The following is a 20,018-nucleotide window of genomic DNA, read 5'->3' as shown; positions in this document are numbered from 1 at the left end:
ATCTTAAAATTAAAACACATGCCCTAGGATAAAATTCCATATTCCAGACCGTATCCCCACTACTTCCAAATCATACGCAGTAAATATTGGAGACAAAATATCAACACATCAGGATGTCATCACTGTCAGCATAACTAAACAATGATATCAGGAAGAGAAGTGATATCATAGGCTAAAACAGTAAACCAAGCTTCAAAGTAGTGGAGCCTTACGAGTGAAATTAGACATGTTGTATATTAAGTTGGGAGAAATAAGATGACATCCAAAACTGCCTGTATTAGAAATAAATATTTAATTTAATACTATCTTGGAACTATGGTTAAACTCTCATCCGAGCTTCAATGGCTACAAACGTAATTCCAGTTTACATTGCCCCATTCACCTGCATCCACCTATTACATGTCAAACTTTGCCCCACCATCACCTCACGTTTCTAGCTTTCCTCCACCCCTCCCCCCCACTCCACTGAAGATGGCTCCCGATTCCAAACATTGCCCATCCATTCCCTCCACAAATGCTATCTGTCTGCTGAGTTCCGCTATCACTTTGTATTTTATTCAAGATTGCATTCTCTGCAGTCTCCTGGATCTACATTCCAGTTCTGATGCACTTCAACTGGGCTTTTGTTTCAATGTAGTATTGAAAGTGTGCTGAATCATCAAAGCAGTCATTTGGGGGGGGAGGGGCACAGTGAGGGCCTCAGGTGGATGTAACAGTTTCCATGTCACTACTTGGAAGGAACAGGGAAATTCTCTAGGTGTCTTCATTAATTTCCTCAGTACAAAATGGCCGAAACAGATTAGATTGTCATTCATCTGTGAGACCGAGTTGTATTATAATTGCAACTACACTTCAAAAGTATTTAATTAGCTGTGAAATATTTAGTACATCATCTGGACATGAAACATTCTCGATAAATGCAATTTCTTTCTAATGAACTAAATCTAAATATTTTCTGGGATTTAAATCATGGTTTTAAAAATTAGAGGATGGTCATATAACCACCATCAGGAGCGGAAATCGCTATCAAAACATGGGGGGAAACAATTTTTTGGTGGCTGCGTGCACACGCACACACGTGAGGCTTTGGAGGCTTCAACCATGGGCCCTGTGGACAGTAACATCGGGAGCTGACCTGTTTAAGAAGGAACTGCAGATGCTGGAAAAATCGAAGGTAGATAAAAATGCTGGAGAAACTCAGCAGGTGAGGCGGCACCTATGGAGCGTCTGAAGAAGGGTCTCAACGCGAAATGTCACCTACTCCTTCGCTGCATAGATGCTGCCTCACCCGCTGAGTTTCTCCAGCATTTTTGTCTACCTTCAGGAACTGACCTGGTTGGTGACCGACTCCGAACTCCAGCAACAGCAGCTTCGTCCGCCTCGAATCGTGAGGCTTCAATTGGCCCGTTCGCAGGGCATTTCATCGCCCGGCGCGGCTTAAAACCGGCTGCGGTATCTTCCATCCCCCGGCGGGGGCTTCAACATCGGGAGCCTCAATCGCCTCGACGCAGCAATTTGACCGCGGTGCGATGGAAGATCCCGTGGCCGATTTTAAACCACGCCGGGCTGGGCGATGAAAGGCCAATTCAAGCTCCGCTCTATGATCTTTGCTCCACCAGCATGTCTCCCTGCTCCAATCACCGCGTTCTATCCTCAGTCCCAACCCCTACTTCCGCCTCTGACCGACACCTCCCTCCTCCAATCATCACGCTGAATCATCATGTCCTGCCCCCCCCCCACTGCCAGCTGACTGACGTTTCTCTCGTCCAATCTGCGCCCTCGATCATCAGTCCCACCCCCACTGTCTCGCGAAAAGCGGAGATTTTTAACAGATTTTGTTTCACCAAAATTCAAAACCCGGATTACATAACATGGGGGGGATTGTCCCCCACCTCTCAAAACATGGAGGGGACGTGAGAACACAGATTACAGGGTCAAGCCAGCAAGAAATATTGAAGCAGTCAGCCCAAGTTTTTATATATTCACTATGCTGATCCTTGCAAAAAAGTGTTTTCCAATTAGGAAAGGTTGAACAGGTTGGGCTCATACTCTATGAAATTTAGGAGAATTTGAGGTGAGTTACTGAAATATGGAAGATTCCGAAAGGGCTTGATATGGTAGATGCTGAATGCATTCTTCCCCGGGTCTGGGAATCCTGAACTAGGGACCATAGTTTCAGAATAAGGTCCCCAACATTTAAAACAGAGATTAAGTGGAATATCTATTTTCATAGCGCTGTGAGCATTGGAATTCTCTACCCCAGAGAGCTGTGGAGGCAGAATCAAGGGGCATGGGGTACAGGCAGGAATGTGCACTTCAGATTAAATTAGCCATTATCTTAATGCATGAAAGAGCTGGTTTGGGAGGCAATACACCTGCTATTTCATATACACTACAAATTACATAAAGCAAGAATAACACATCCAAAACTGAAGTGACTGCTGAAATGAATGTCCATTGTAATTAATGTGTTAAAACTCTCTGCTTACTGATACTAACCCCTTAGATATAACACCAACTATCTCAAAAATATGAAATTTTATCTCCTAGCTTTTAAAACCTAACTCTCACCCATGTAACATAAGATGATTTCTCACTCAAATGGAACAGAAAGCAGCAGCAGCAGCAGTTGAATGGATACATTTAGGAGGTGACAGATGCAATGGAGATTCACTGACAAGTAGGTGCTGAAGGGGAGGAACATTCAATATGGTCTCACAAGAGGGAATCCAGAGAAGGTTAAGCTGTACTTTTCCTAATAGGGCACACCTGCTCCTAGTGGGTTGTGACACTCTTCAAATTTGTGGCAGCAGCTGATTTGCTTCAACCTGGTACAAATGTTGTGAATAGCTTCCCAAAGGGGTTTAAGTTAAAATCGCATTGTGGTCTAATGGCGTAAGCTATTGCATTACAGTAAGTTTTAAAATGGTGGCTACCAGGATTGCTATGGGCTAATTTGCTTTGAAGAACACTGTTGGCAGGATGACTTAGCATGTATTCTTTCCCATTTGAATGAATAAGATCAAAGCATAAAACTGCATGTAAAATGCCATGCAGTTCCCAGATATTGAATTATCCTTATTATGCCACATTATTACCAAAGGGCAAAGTAAAGTAAATGCACATAAGCATCTTTGCAACAATAATATGTGCATTAAATGTGCTATCCCAGTAACATTGTTTTAATCAGTTCAACAAATTATTAATTTAATGTAATCTATCTGATTGATATCTTAATGTGCTGCAATTTTGTATAACTAACCAATTCTGCACGGCCATCTTAGAGTCTGTTCTCACCTTCTCCATCATGGTCTGGTTTGGCTCAGCCACCAAGCACGACACCTGGAGGCTGCAGCGAATCGTCCGATCAGCAGAGAAGGTTATTGGCTGCAACCTTCCCTCCATTGATGAACTGTACACTGCAAGGGCCAGGAAGCGAGCGGGTAAGATCATCTCTGACCCCTCTCACCCTGGCCACAAACTCTTTGAATCACTTCCCTCTGGAAGGCGACTCTGGATTGTCAAAGCTGCCACAGCCAGACATAAAAACTGTTTTTATCCACGAGTAGTTGAGTGGTCCACTCAACAGACAAAAATCTGGAGCCTTCCTTTGATCTGGTATTTTGTTGGTTCACATGCTTGATCTATGGTGTGTTATCATTAATGTTTTATTATTATTAATGTTTAGTGTTTTCTGAGTCATTCGTAACTGTCACTGTATGCCATGTTGTTACTTGTGGGCAGAGCACCAAGGCAAATTCCTTGTATGTGAATACTTGGCCAATAAACTTACTTACTTACTTAACTAATTAATTTGAGAATTGTCACTTGCATTTAAAAATATTTCCAAGTCAATAGATTAATAGCTCGTGAATCCATAAATCATTCTAATCCAAAATATGGAAAAAAATAGTGAGATTAATTGTGCAAATTGGCAAGCCACTAATGACGCAGAAAAGATATTGTAATTTATAAATTGCAAATGACGAAAGTTGCTGGGCAATTTCAGCTGTTTCACTGTTAGATTTGCATGAATAACATTTGAGCTTGTACAACCCCCTTTGATTTTCCTGGTTTTTGCACTAATTGCCCAATAAACTTCCTGTAGAAAGCACAGAAATTAAACATAGGTAGTACTTTAACAATGTAATTAATATTAATTACTGCCATTCATTTTCCTGACCCAGTAAGTGAACATTTTAAACATAGAATCTCATCTTTCCAGGCTGTTGATTGCAGCTGGAGATTTTGAAAGAATGAACTTTAATTATAACAATTTTCCCTTTTGTTTTCCTTCACCCTGCCATCTTAATCCAATCTTTCTTTTCCTCTTTTCATTGTTATACCTGTTTTGACATTGAGTTTACCTAATCTAATCAAACCACTTTTTCAGATTCTCCTGATTTTGTAATTCAAACCTTAAATGGCTTTCTCATATCCATCACCAAGGTCTCAGATATCCTGCTACGCTTGCACGCATTAGTTTGCAATTCCAACAACTTATTGAGCAAAATATTTATTACATAAATATACAATAACAAGAATGAAATTCTCCTCGAAATTCTCTATTCCAGCAAAATCTTATATGATTGGATATCTCGAATGCATGTCATTTAAAATCAACACATCAAGCAATCCAAAGATAGACATAAAATGCTGGAGTAACTTAGTGGGTCAGGCATCATCTCTGGAGAAAAGGAATAGATGATGTTTTGGGTCGGAATCCTAATTATATTAATTATCAGGCAGGCCCTGAATTTTGCTGGACTGGCAGATTTTCGGGTTTATTGGACATTGTGAATATTTTAGATGTTTTTCAGTTTCAGTTTTTTTAAGATGTTACTCGTTATGATAACAAATTATAAAGCCTGCAAATTGAAAGGAGGTTAGGTAATCACATTAACTGCAATTTTACCTTCCCGTAGAAAAGATTTCTCCATTATCTTATAATAAATTTACCTAGGTACTAGAATAGTAATTCAGTTTTGAACACTTACGTGATTATCCAGCCGCACTTATATGATTAGCCAGCCGCACTTACATATATTTGAACTGGTCAATACGCTTCCTATTTTTTTGCATTTAGAATTATTTTAAAGTATTTTTAAGAATATAATTCCAATCACAACGTATATCCATTCAAAGCATGTAAGCAGACTTTAACTATGCTTAATATGTTTTAACTAGAATTATAGATTAAGTTTAACTGCTCAAACATAATAAACATAAGGACAGAATGAACTGTTAAATACGAACATTATCAAGCACAGAACATGAGATACTTCCCAACCTCCTGCTTTCCACATGTTTGAGATTTTTGAGTGCTAGGTAGCCAGTGTGATGTCTACAGACACTACATCAGCTACCGCACTGCCTCAGGGACTTGACAGTGAGACAAAGAAATAGGCAAACACAAGATGCAGGCAGCTCAGATGGAATCTTCACCCAGAAGACTTCATAACCCCAGTAACTTGTGTAAATGACCACACTTCAGGTCAGATGCTCCCAAGAATGATACAACATTATGGGATAGCGACACTTTAACTGGCAAGGGGGGTGTGTGCATGGGGGGTGGGGGGGGGGGGGGGGGGGGGGGGGTTGAAGGGTCACACTAACCACCTCCTGCAAACATTGCAGATTACAACTGACAAATACCTCAAGGTTTCCCTAGTCATGGAATGATCCATAGGTTCAGGGAGACCCCAAGAGGGGGAGAAATATTTTAAATAAAAACCTTTGCACTAGGCAGAGATAGTAGCTAGAGCTGGAAAAATGCAATTGTGAAGTACAGAATTCCTCTCAAACAAATGCAGTCCACAAGGTAACACGTAAGCTAGCAAACATAATTTGCAATTAGACCTCCAGTACAGAATCACAGGATTCTGTTTGTAGATCCCACAAGTATCCAACAAAATTTCTCCACAGGATATCCTACAAGGTATTTTTGAAAGGGATCATTTAGTAATTAATTCGGCAGAGGAATAACAAACAACTGCATGAAATAAACTACATACTAAAGTAAAATCAATGAAGCACAAAAATGTTTTTTTTTGTAGTTGAAGTCCTTGGTTAAACACTTCTATACGAAAGCTATCCAAATCTTTTTATTCTCGTTTCAAAAATGTATTTCCAAAACATCTATCTTACCCAAGCCACAAGAAGAAATATGATTATTTTGAATGCATTTTCTGAACTCAGCAAGCACTTTCCGTTTGTACAAGACCAAATGCATGCCTGAAGCATAAATTAAACTATCCCACATGCACTACTCCGGAGCAGACCATTATCACAACAAGCATGCACAGAGATCAAACCGTGCTATTTTTATATTACAATTTCTAGAAGTGACAACTCTGAACTAAAGCATTCTGAACCTAATTATTTAAATGCACAATATAATAACCAACTCATCCTTTAGTTTAAAAAACTGGTCTCTGTCGACAACATACCACAATTGCTTCTCCCCTCTCTATTGTTATGCACTGAAAGGAGCCTAAACATTATCAGATCCTCTGCTGCAAAGATTACCAGAGCTCCACACATACTGATTTGGCATTGCTTTTGTGAGACAAATAAACCAGCCTATCCAATCATACAACTATGAAATTTGCTAGCTAGTGGAGAATTGAACCCTGTACATTCTTACCAGGGCAGAAAGCATCCAAGTCTGGCTTCTTGGCTGTGGTTCTGGTTGGGGAACTGAGCTCCGACTCTGGGACTCGAGGGCTTTCCACAAACTTCGCCTTCCTCAGGGGGGCTGGGACAAGAGAGGAAGAGGGTCGTAAGTGAGGGGAACAGCAGGCAACAGATGGAAGCAGTTAACTAAACGGCCCACTGTGACGGAGACGGATTGAATTACTTTATTTGTTGTGCTGCATGAAAGCAGCTGTACTAACCATCTACAACTGAAAGACAAGGTGTCTTGTTTTTCAATAAATACACTACATGTAAAACCACAATACACTATACTAGTACAGACTTCTGCCCATTAATCTCAGCTATCCTTAGTGTAAACTCCAACACATATTAAATAAATCACATTTAATTAAACTTTATACTACCAGGCAAAATACATATTGTCTGTCAATCAGTACTGCATAGTTTAGCAGGTAAGCGACTAGAGATTAAAGAAAAAATACAAGTAGTGTGCAAAATGTACACTACAGGTCAACTGTAATTCAAAACCTCTACAAAATTCATATCCATTTAAAACTTTAGTAATCTGCCCAGAACAAATATGTGCAACATTCAGAAGCATTTCCAAAGGAATGCATTTCTAAGTATCTTGAAAAGGAAACAGGCCCAAAGTCAGCTTGATTCTAGAAAAATAAGCAAAAGAAAGTATGTGGCTATTTTTTGTCGACAATTTCCTTAATGTAAACCATTATTTAATATAGTGTTTCCAGTATGGTTTATTGAATGTAATCTCACAGAACACTAAATACAGTCCACATAATTTGACAACACTGCAAGTAAGGCTTAGTAGAGTCGAGGTACTTTGTGATTAGGGTTTAAACGTAACACTGAACAGCCTACATACACTGGAGGTTATTTACAGGGACTTAAAATACTCAGTATGTTTGTACATTCCAACATATGTAGTTTGTGACTGTAATGTCTGCTCCTCTGTCTTGATTATTTCAGTACTTTGTAATTCCATTTCCAAATTTTTGTGTTAATCATTATAATTTTGAAGACTATTCTTCAACCGGCATCTTTTTGATGTGCACAAGTTCTATATGACTGGCTCATAATGGAGAGGAAAATTATATAATAAGCTATGCATTCCATTCCTGAACCACTCATAGCATCCTAGCATGTGAACAGTAGTTATTTGTTTCCTTAATCCTTGTTTGCTGTCTGCATGAGCTCTCCCGATAATTGTACTATTCCTCCTTATGCTAGTAGTCCTGTTTTTTCCTCCCAAAATTGATTCTTTTCCACTGAACTTTCTCTGCTCAAATGAGAAAAATCAATTGAATCTGCCTCTACCATCTATCTCAGATGCTAATTATGGGCTGGTATGGATGTTTTTCCTCATATAACTTTTTATTGCCTTTCAATTTAAATCTATGTCCGCTGGTACTAATGGGAACTGTGTCCATCTGCTCTGCCTAAACGCTTCATTATTTAGAGCACCTTGATAGAGAACAATCTCATTTTACCCAGCCTTTTCCCATAAAAGTCCTTCATCCCAGGAGTCATTCCTGTAAATCTTTTCTAAATCCTTTCCATGTCCTTCACATCCTGTGGTGCAGTGACCCGACCATGACGCAACCAATGAAGCAATATTTAGTGAAGATTTATTGTAATTTTCTCACGTTGTGTATCTCATGCCTCCAAAATCGTAAAGGCCTTCTCTGCTACTTTCTCACTGTGTGTTAACAGTCAAAGATATATGCACACAAATGCATATGTTTCTATATTCCTGCACCCATCTTTAGATATTATCCCATCTTGCATTTCCTTCCTTCATTTCACTTCCAGCTCTGGTCACATATACGCAAAAACAAATCAGACACCTACCATGACAACATGTCAGCCTATATTTACTTTCTTTCTTTACATGTTACAAATAAGTAGTTTGATGAAGAATTTACCAGCATCAAGAAATACTCTATAGTAACAGGGATGTGCAGAAAAATGATCATTAAGGAACAATGAATATCTTTGTACTATTTACTTTGTAGTAATTTAGTCTTAAACCACACTACTATAGTGATAACTTTGACCAGTATTGCCATGTTATTTTCTCTAGAGATGCTGGCTAACCTGCTGGGTAACTCCAGCATTTTGTGGCTTCCTTTGCCATATTTTTCTCAGTGTATCTTACTATCCTGATAGGCTTTAAGCCAAAATAAATAAATCTTAAAACCCATATTGCCGTCCTTCAGTCAGGCAAACAACATTTAACATTTTCTATTCCAATATTATATCCCCAGTACTATCAGAACACATAAATTGCTGTTCAATATTAAAAAAAACATTTCATAACATTGTTGCATTAACAAAAGATAGTAAAAAGGAAGAAAGGGAACAAACCTCCAAAATCCCAGCATCACAATTCATGGCAAAATCAATGGTCGCAGATTAAAATTTTGACTTTAGTTACAGAGTTGCCAACTGTCCCGTATTAGCCAGGACATCCCATATATTGGGCTAAATTAGTTTGTCCCCTGTCCCGACTCCTACTACTCGAGTCGAGCGGACTGTCAGGTGAGAGCACCGATCCGACCCCGCCTCACCCATCCCGAAGTAGTGCAGCCCATGGAGTGCAGCAGCAGCGCCTCGCCCGTGGCTAACTCGTCATTCGCCAAGCCACAGCCGAGTTGGTCGATAAATTGCCGTCGGGAATTTGTCCCTTATTTTGAACTTTTGTCCCTTATTTTGGAATGAGAAAGTTGGCAACCCTAGTTATGTACCCCTTATAATTCTTCCACTAAGTGCATTCTCTATTCAAAACTCAGAAAGCAGTTTAAAAGAACCACAAAAACAGCGCCACCCGGCAATAGGAAGTGCATTACCACAAAACTGCAGTGTACTCAAAGTGTGAGATCCTGATCTGACTCTCAAACACACAAATCCCAGGATGTGAACTGCTCCCCAAGGAGATAGCCGTATGAGATTGAATCCACAAGGATGGTATAATCTCCATTTTGTTACAAAGAATGTTTAGAAGTGTCCAGGTGGATCTGCTGACCCCTGGACACTTCATACACACATCTCACTCCAACATTATTAGAACAGAGTGCACACTCCGGCCTCCAATCTCCTAACACTTCAAATAAGTCACAGACTGAATGGAGCTGCCCTTTGTCTGACCCATGGTGGTGTGCGGCCAATATCTTAACTTGGTTCTGCCAGATATGCACTAGCTCCACTGACAGCTGTCTGTGGCCAGTAATTAGAGTGCGATTACACTTTGCATTCAATGTAATCAATGGAAGTCACATAGCTAAACAGTGTCCTCCTAATGAAAGTGTTTATTATTGACCTCAGTATCTTGTCTTTGGTTCAGCAATACAAGGCCCATGTAGAAGGCTAAACACAACAGGCGTTTGCTAAACCATCAATATTATTTAAACATTTTGATCAGGCATATTTTATTACCGCGATGGTGCGCTCGAAATATCTCTGCACTTACACCTCTACAGTGATGATGTTCAATTTACGCTCCCAGTAGCAGAAAATATGGAGGTTTAAATTGTATAGACCGTAATTTCATATGTCTACATTAATCTAACCATTGTACACATCTCAGTGATCCTGTCCTGGATGATTACATGCCTCCAGTTTAAAGGAAGCTGGCTACAAATTTCAAGTACTGTTGAAAGTCACTGAGAACTTGGACATTCTAAGACGGCGGCAAAGGAGCTTCTAATCGATTTCTTCAAACTCTGAAGAAGGATTCCAAACCAGAACATCATCTATTTCCCTCCACAGATGCTTCCGCTGAGTTCCTTCAGCACTTAGTTGTTTAGTAATATTCCAGCATCCACAGTCTCTTGTGTCTCCATAAATATGGAGCACCAGTCTGTAAGTCTATTGTCAACAGTGTCACACTTCCAGCTTCTGATCACAAGGTGAAAATGCTCCTGGTCAATGTCATGTATCCACGGCTTCATCCTCAGCCAGGTGAGGGTATCCATAAATCAGCTCCCTTAAAACATCAAAGGTATGAGTCTCTTTATTGGAGACAAGGTTAGCATCTACAATTGCTCATACTCTGCCTTCAAATCACTTTGCTACATGTGAGTCGATGAATGCAACATTCATACAAAATGCTGCCAGAATGGAGAATGAGCAATAGACATATTGCTAACAATCATGTTGAGATGCTCATACAGACGTTCACATCCAGACACGAGGTTGCCAACGGTCTTCCTCTATTACTAGAAATTTCTACCCCAATTTGGTGACAAGGACTGGCATCATTAGCTGAGTTAATGCCCCTCGATCTCGGAATCAGAATCACACTTTATTCGCCAAGTATGTTTTGCAACATTCGAGGAATTTCATTGGCCAGGTCAGTCATACAATTAAAATCAACAGATCACTCAAAAACACATTTTAACATGAACATCCACCACAGTGACTCCTACACATTCCTCACTGTGATGGAAGGCAAAATAAAGTTAAAGTTCTTCCTTTTGTTCCTCCTCGGTCGGGGGGGCCTCGAGCCCTCCGTTGACGGGACGATCTTGACTCCCATAGCCTGCGGCGTTTGGGCCCTCTGCGTCGAGGCGATCAGCTCCTGCATCGAGGGGGGGGGGGGGGGGAGGGAGATAGTCAGCTCCCCCGCGCCGGCGAACGAACCTCGCATCGGGACTTGTTGAACCTTTCGCGATGTTGAGCTCGCGACTCACCCTCACCCGACACTGCGAGCCCTTGATGGTAAGTCCACAGTAGTCATGGTGAGAGCGATCCCAGGCAAGGGATCCGCTCCGATGTTAAGTCTGCGCCCCGCGGTGGGGCTGACAACAGTCCGAGGAGGCCTCCAGCTCCAGCGATGTTAGGCTGCAGAGCCCGGAGAATGTGATCCGAAAATTGATCACACCTCCAGGAAGGTAAGAACTTGAAAAAAAAATTCCCTTAACCTCCCCCCACATAAAACAAACTGAAGAACATAAAAACAAACTTTAAACAGACGCTAAAAATAACAAAAAGGTAAAAAAACGAACAGACTGCCGGCAGGGCTGCCATCTCCCCGGCGCTCCTGGTGCTCATCTCCCCAGCGCCCCTTCTGTGTGCAGAATTGAGGAGTATGAATTTCAAGAGAATCCCACAGCTATGAGAAGGCCGCTATTAGTGCATGCAGCGAGAACCCCTCTTTATTGATCGTCCCTTCCTGCAATTCAGGAAGAGCCTTACCCTCTCATGTCCAAAATGTGGACATGACAATGAGATCACATCTGTGAGCACTGCAGTTCATGTGGAGACTGCAATGTCATCTCAGGGCTCCTGATGGCATTATCCAAGGGCTCCCAACTTTGGGGTACCATTGCCTTGTATTATAACGAGGCGGCCAGAGAAGTCAAGACAGCCACCTTCCTTCCATAATGGCTGCCTTCCCTGCAGAATGGTAGCTGATTTATTCTGGACACCTCAATATGGCTGAGGGTGATGCAGCAGTGGGAACTCTCTGCATGCTTGGTCCTTGTGATTCACGTGGAGCTTTCAGTTCACAAGAACCCTGATGTGTCACAGATGCAATCTACCACTTCCAAAACCTTCGGCAAGTACAAATTCTTCATAATTCTGCATGACGTTCATGGTTTCTTCTCTCCTCTCAATGGAAAGATGATGAAATGATCAAGAAGATAAATAGTTCAAAGTGACATTGACCTTCAATACTGCAGAAAGAACAGTCCAGAGATTGATGACTATGGGGAGCTCTGCTTTGAGAAGATTGCTGTGGGTTCTCTGCCACCATACAGGAAAACCTTAGCCTCTGGTTTCCCCAATCCTTGAAGTACAAGTAGGAATATAAGTCCCTGTACATTCATCTTTCAAGGTCCTCTGGCAATGCTCCAAACCTCCGGGTAGCTTTAAACTCAGGCAGGTCATCATTTAAGCAGCCATAGCAAAATAACATTAACATTGCCCTACGCACATATTTTGCCACAGTTACAGCTCAACTGCACCAGGCTTCCCAATGAAGCTAAATGGAACTAATCACGACATGAAAAAGCATAGCTCTGTGCACAATGATGTTGTGGCGGATGCACACCATTTCACTATCAGAAATACATGCTATGGTTCCAGCAAGCAGATTAAAAATGAGGGTTACACAGTGGTCAGTCTATGCTCCATGGCACAACCACATCATGGAGGCAGAAATATTTGCATGGCGTGCCGTTTTGTCAGATTCACACAATGTAATCACTAACACTAAGATTTTTCATACCTAATGTTTTAAAGGCAAGAGATACTCCAACACAATCTTTTAAAATATTTGTTAAATAAAATAATTTCCTGGTTTTAACGATCCAGACATCTTTGTCAGATTTCATGCAATATTTACCTTGCATAATCTTCAAGAAACAGGCACTGTAAAACCTCCTTGATTGTTAAACCGTATAGTCTAATGTGTTAATGATCAGTTCAACCTACTGTACACTTGAACCATCAGTAGCCAGCATAACCCAAAACACAGCTTGCATCTCTCGACAGCTCCATGACCTCATCATTCTAAAATGCTGTTCTGTTTCTACATTACTATAAAAGACTGTTGGGACTGCTATATATATACATATATCACAGAGCTAGAATAAAGACAAAATGCTGCATTTCCAAAAGTCTGTCAACCACAATCAGTTCATGTAACAAAGAAAAATAAAGTTTGAATTCCATTTCAATGACAACCCTGAATGACTTGGGTATGTTGAAAGCACTAAACTCTTTTTTAACAAGTGTTCCATCTTGAACTTTTATTTTGGATGCAAGTCAAAACCATTTTCAACTAATTTACTAAAAAGTGACAGCCAAATTCAAAGATATTTGAAAATTCAACATGGAAATATTTTGATAGACATTTTTCACGCATATTCCTAATTAAATAAATTAATAGTGATCTTAATTGTTGGTATTGGTTTATTATTGTCGCAGAGTTTTAAACATTCTATTGTCACAATACATGCTGCTCATCATCCAGTGGGGAGGAGTGTAATTTGTAAGTTCCTCCTTCTAATAGGGACATATTTAGTCTGGACTTTCACTTTTTCCTCTTTTAAATACCTTCCACTGCTCTTACACAAGTTAAAAACTCATAAAACCATTATTAAATTTTAAAATAGGATTAGATGAGCAATAATCAGCAGAAACATATTTAGTTTAGTTTTGTTTTTACAGGCCACTGTGACAACTACAGAACATGCACCTGTCTATCACAATCATTTGCTGCCGTCATAAATCGCCTCTAAAATAATGCACTAAAAAATATAGCTAACAAATGGTCGGCTATGAAATGCATAGATAACGGGGCCGTTGCAACTGAACCCTTGCCTAACATATCATTCCTGGTCATTGTTTCAAGTTTCAAATAAACACTTGTTCATTGTTGTGCTGAATGTTACAACTTTATACGCTGACTGACCAAATGAGAGTATCACCAACTCATACAAAATTTGCCTTTAATTGAGATATATTCTCAAGCAGTAAACACACAGGGGTGGGGAGGGAAGGAGAGGGGGGGGGTGGGGAGAGGTGGAGGTGGAGGGGGAGGGGGGGGGGGAGGGAGAGGGGGGGAGGGGGAGGGGGAGAGAGAGAAGTTAGTTGAAACAGGAAGGTAGATGGTGTAGGAAAGGACAGCAGATGCTGGTTTAATCGAAGATAGACACAAAATGCTATAGTAATTCAGCGGGACAGGCAGCACCTCTGGAGAGAACGAATGACCGATGTTTCGGATTGAGACCCTTGATGATGTACTTTATTGGCCAAGCCTTCAGCTATATAAAACACCTTTTCGACCGTTTGGAATAGTTAAAATCAACGCATTAAAGGAAAGATGTTATGGTTCTTTAGAGGGTGCACAAGAGATTTACACATATCCCTGTCATGCAATTTCAGTTTATTACTATAATGTGGAAAAAAGATAGCAAAGAACAGTACCAGGTAACATCTCACTTTTTTTGATCTGGTCCAATTCTTTCTAATTCATCTCCATAACAAGCCATGATAGTTCATTTTAATCACCCAGTAAGAGGGGAGGTGAGCAGAATACCTTTCACCCAGCAGGGCACTCCACTTTTACATGAATATGCTCAAGAATGTGTACACACACTGTGACATTAATTGGGAACACATTGTGAAAAATTGTGCATTACTCACTTGCAGAATTCCATCCATTAATTTTACTGTATGCATAATTGTAGCTGGCAGTGCACAATATTTTGTTATGCCATCGCAACAAATCCCAGGAGAGCACAGCAGAATTTTTTCAAACCAGTCTAACATTAATCTGATTAATGGAGACACTAGGAACTGCAGATGCCAGAATCTTGAGGAAAAAATTAAAAGTTCTGGAGGAAGACTGAAGAAGGATCCTATCTCAAAATGTTGAATGTCCATTCCCTCCACAGATGCTGCGTTCCTCCAGCACTTCGGTTTTTTTTGCTCATTAATCTGATTAAGTTTGCTTATAGTTAGTATCTAAAAAAGTCACTTCATTAATTTGATTGCTTTTTTACAGCTTAACTAGATTTTACTTTGCACCCTGAACCTAATTCCATAAAAATGATTAAAAATAATTATTTTCTAAGCTAATAAGAGAATCCTGTTTCAGCTCTGAGCTTAAAATAACAAAAAATAATGCAAAAGTTTTGGAATGGAGCCTGGATCTGTTTAACTGACCGATTTTAACAGAATTAAAATCAGAATGCTTAGATGGTTGTAAAAAAAATCAATTAGGCACAGAGCTCGTTAAACAGACGCTTAGCAGTACTGTCCATTAAAATAATAGCAGGCAGTTGGCCCATTTGATTTTTTGCCAGAACAAGAAATTTGAATCTGCTAACTTACTTTATGATGCATACTGGAACTGAGAATTTACGGAGGTGTTCCAAGACATCATGATTCTGCCTAAATGGTTGAACACTGAACACTGACAATTTCTAAAGATCTTCTGTAAAGTGGGCATATATGCAAAATACCAACAGAGCCTGATCTTTGGCTTCCAACAATGCCATTTGGTATCATATATTAAAATATTTTCAGTATACCCTATTGTAACCTGAACATTGCAAACAATGAAAACATAATAAATAATTTTATTAATACTATTTTTTTAAGTATGCGACAAAAAAGGATAGGCTTCCACAGACTAAATACACTTTCTCACTACTCTGTTTAATGTTAAGGATAACTTCTACAAAATACCTCCCTGACCTTCAAAGCAAAACTTGGGACATTCCAGATGGAAACTCTCAGCAATAGCATCTATCAAGAGCAAAAATGATGAAGGTGATAAAACTATTCAAACATATGGCACAGTGCTTAGTTTTAAATATGGTACATTTTAAAATGTGTTACATTTTAAAATCAAAATGATTGATTATATTAAGCAAATTTTGATCACCCTTAAATTTGTTAAATCCAAGAGTAAAAATTGCTCTTAATTTATGTATTGTGGAGCTTCGGAGTGCAGTGGTGATGTGAACGTACCATAATAATTTGTGTTCAAGCTCCATCCATTCACTTAAAAGGCACAGATTTAAATTCACAGACAATGTACTTGGCAATGAAGGCAGTACATCTGGCAGGATTACATGACAGGGGGTTTTAATAGATTAAGCAACTGGTCAAATCTGCAAAAAGATTTTAATATGGTATAAGCGAATAACCCATTTCATGCCTATAAAGAATAAACATACTAAATGATTGGAAAAAAAAACAATACAAAGAAAGGTACAAAGAACATTGGGATTTTTAAGAAGGGGGGTGCGGGAGGAAGGCGAGGGGTCAAGGGGGGAGCGAGAGATCACACTTGGCTGAGTGGTCAGCAGCTCTGAGCACCACATCTTTGAAAGGACATAAATGGCTTTGGATGGATTCTTATGTAGGTTTACTAAACTCAGTGGGTTAAATTACAAATTAAGCATGGATGGCAAATGTTAGTGGGAAATAGCTGCCTCTTGATAATATTGTCATGACACCTTTCAGCATTTGCAGAAGTTTCAGACAGGGCCAATGGAGAGGTAATTAACCAGACTGGATTTATTCTTATTTAGTTTTGTTTAGAGATACCGCGCAGAAACGTGCCCTTCAGACCACCGGGTCCGCGCCGACCAGCAATTCCCGCACATTAACACTATCCTATGTGCAATTTTACATTTATACTAAGCCAATTAACCTACAAACCTGTACGTCTTTGGAGTGTGGGAGGAAACCGAGGATCTCGGAGAAAACCCACCCAGGTCACGGGGAGAACGTACAAACTCCGTACAGACAGCACGCATAGTCGGGGATTGAACCAGGGTCGCCGGCGCTGCATTCGCTATAAGGCAGCAACTCTACCGCTGCGCCACCGTGACCGCCCCCATTCTTTATTCTGTAGACATGAAATACCTGATGCGATTTTCACTTTGGTGGGTAGTCATCAGTGTTTTGACTGACCAGGGACAGGTGCCCAGAGGCACTACTGGAGCCCAGATAGTCAGGTCACATGGCTTTCATTGCATCCAATGCTCCCAGCTGCTTTGGAATATCATTTGGAGTAATGAAATTGGCCAAAAGCTTGCTTCTATATTTTGCAGAGAACTCAGAAAGAAGCTTTGGAGAATCATTCACTCAACACTTCACTAAGCGTGTTTACAAAAAGTTAATAGACTTGCAGAAACTTCAATCTTGGTCATAAGTTTGAATCCCAACACCGTAACTGCTGAATTTATATATATATTACATATAATAACGTCTAGTCTCCAACCTAGAGCTTTCATTTTCTTACTTTTAAAAAATGACTCGGCTACAACATCAGTCATTAAGTTTTTATTCAATGTTTCCAAGTTAGAGGACTGAAATTTAATGATTTGCTATGAGGTACTAATAAAACAGGTTAATCTCTCCCCGATTTGATGTGTGAGAGCTTTAAAAACAACTATTTGAGTTAATTAATCTGGAATAATTTCCTGCATCAGTCTGATGTTGAACTGATACATTCCATACATGGGTCCACCTGGCTTTAATACATACTGTAAGTAGCTGTGGCAGACGACGTTTTTCAATAAATATTGAGCAAATTGAGTAAAAACACAAAAAATTGTTTTAAACTCATGAAAAAGGACAGAAAATCTTGAAATCTGATTTTTTGCACAAATCACCACCTTTAATTCAGTATAATCTTGCTGAATGCACTCCGATTCAAATAAAATACAAATTTGATAAATATAATTACGTCGTTGTTTCTTTGACCGCACACTGAAGGTAGCAATGAAAATAAAAACAGAAAATACTGCAAACATTCAGCTGGTCAGGCAACATCGTGGAAAGAGAAATAGTCAGGATTTTGTGTCGAAGACCCTTCTTCAGAACAACATTTTCTGATTATGAACAGAGGTTTATGGAGTCTTATTCAGAAATAAGGATAGGAAACTGAGTGGTTCCTCAAAAACCTTTGGAAAATATCGCAAGTTTTATTCTTGGATAAATCTGTTATCAGCACTATGATAGATTCTGAAATGCTGCCAATGATTCCACCCATCCAGTTCCATCAGTGTAACATTATATGCTAACAAAATAATCTGACATCTGGGCCAATTTGATTTAAATTATAGTTTTTATTTGATGGGGGTTTTTTTTACAGAAGGGGAGGCAAATACAACAGCAGCATTTAAGATATTTTTTATTTACGTACATGGATATGCGGGAATGGTAGGATCTGAATTATGTGCAGATAAATAAGAGTTGATCTTGGCATCATATCCGGCACAAATAATGTGAGCCAAAGGGCCAGTTCACATGCCGTACCATTCTATGTTTATGTTTATGTTTATGTTGTTTTATGTTGTTGAATGGTTCCAGTGTACTGATCTCAAGCAAGTATACTGGCAATCCATTCCTGCTGAAGATTATTGTCTATTAAAGAAATATTTCCTTGCTTTTGTGTACAATTATTATTATAAACCATCAATCTATGCTTATCTATCCTTTCAGTACCTTGTGTCCTTTTTGATTTACTTCAAATAAATATTTACATAATTACAGAATCTTAGTCTATGCTATTGAAGTATTCTTCCTTTCACTGTCTCACCACCCTTCTCTTTTCTTTATTTCTCCCCACCATGCCACACCTCCCGCACCACATTAGAATAAAAATAATAGAATAAAAATTGTAAGCCAAGTATGGATACATACAAGGAATTTGCCTTGGTGCCTTGCTCAGCAAAAGGATAAAAAAAGATAGACAGCAGACAAATTAAAAATAAAACATTATAATTTAAACATGTGAGAATAAAGTACCAGAGTTAAAAGAGACTCTAGACATTTTTGGCTGTTTAGTGGAGCTACTGCTCGTGGAAAAAAAGCTTTATGTTTGCCTATGGCGGCTTTGATAGTCTGGAGTTACCTCCCAGAGGGAAATACTTCAAAAAGTTCATGGCCAGGGTGAAAGGGGTCAGAGATGATCTAACCCGCTCGCTTCGGGGTCCTTGCAGTGTACAGTTCGTCAATGGGGGGGGGAAGGTTGCAGCCAACAACTTTCTCAGCTGGTTGAACGATGCTCTGCAGCCTCTGGATGTCATGCTTGGTGGCTGAGCCAAACCAGACCATGATGGAGAAGTGGCATGGTCTGACAGGTGGCAGGTTGTGTTTCCTCAGCTACTGCAGGAAGCACATCCTCTGTTGGGGCTTTTTGACTGTGGAGTTGATGGTGGCCTCCCATTTAAGGTCCCTGGAAATGATGTTTCCGAGGCACTTAAATGACTCCACAGTTGGGATTGTAGTGTTGTTGGTTCATGATGAGTGGGGGGAGGGGAGGGGCAACTCTCCTAAAGTCTACAATCAATTCCACTGTCCTAAAAGCATTGAACTCCAGGTTATTGCAGTGGCATCAAGACGCCAGCTTTGTCATTTCCTGTCTGCAGGCAGATTCCTCCCCATCCTGGATTGGTCCAATCAGGGTTGTGTCGTCCGCAAACTTGAGATGTTTGACAGAGGAGTATGTGGAGGTGCAGTCGTTGGGATCGAGAGAGTAAAGGAGGGAAGAGTACGCAGGCTTGCAGTGCTCCTTTGCTGAGGGTCAGCGGGACCGAGATGTACTTTCTTACTAGCATCTTAATTATTTCATCTCTGACCCCAATTTTGATTAAAGGTTATTATTCTGAAATTATTTCACCACAAATGCAACCTGATCTCTCCTTACGTCTTTATTTTTATTCTGGTTTAATCCATTTTTATGAAAGAACTGTAAATTCACTCAGTTAAGAAATAGTCTGAAAAATGGTTACTAGTCAATTTAGATGATTACTAGTCAATGGCAGGACGACAATTATGCCTTGCAGTTTCTAGCTTTGTTTCAACTTTTG

At 39.9% G+C, this 20,018-nt stretch overlaps 1 protein-coding gene across 15 annotated transcripts in view; it reads right to left on the bottom strand.

Moving 5' to 3' along the window:
- Positions 1 to 20,018, bottom strand: part of tanc2a (tetratricopeptide repeat, ankyrin repeat and coiled-coil containing 2a) — a 464,896-nt gene that overhangs the window by 200,958 nt on the left and 243,920 nt on the right. For 9 of the 15 annotated variants that reach the window (XM_055657051.1, XM_055657052.1, XM_055657047.1 and 6 more), the window contains one exon: positions 6,647 to 6,757. The exons of 5 other annotated variants lie outside the window; for them this stretch is intronic. In XM_055657051.1, the coding sequence (XP_055513026.1) occupies positions 6,647 to 6,757 (111 nt within the window). One more of the 15 variants, XM_055657057.1, reaches the window with a different exon arrangement.

This window comes from Leucoraja erinacea, chromosome 27 (assembly GCF_028641065.1).
Source record: "Leucoraja erinacea ecotype New England chromosome 27, Leri_hhj_1, whole genome shotgun sequence".
Taxonomy (NCBI): Eukaryota; Metazoa; Chordata; class Chondrichthyes; order Rajiformes; family Rajidae; genus Leucoraja; species Leucoraja erinaceus.
Note: the sequence above shows the minus strand (reverse complement) of the source record. Positions and strands in the feature narration are given on the sequence as shown.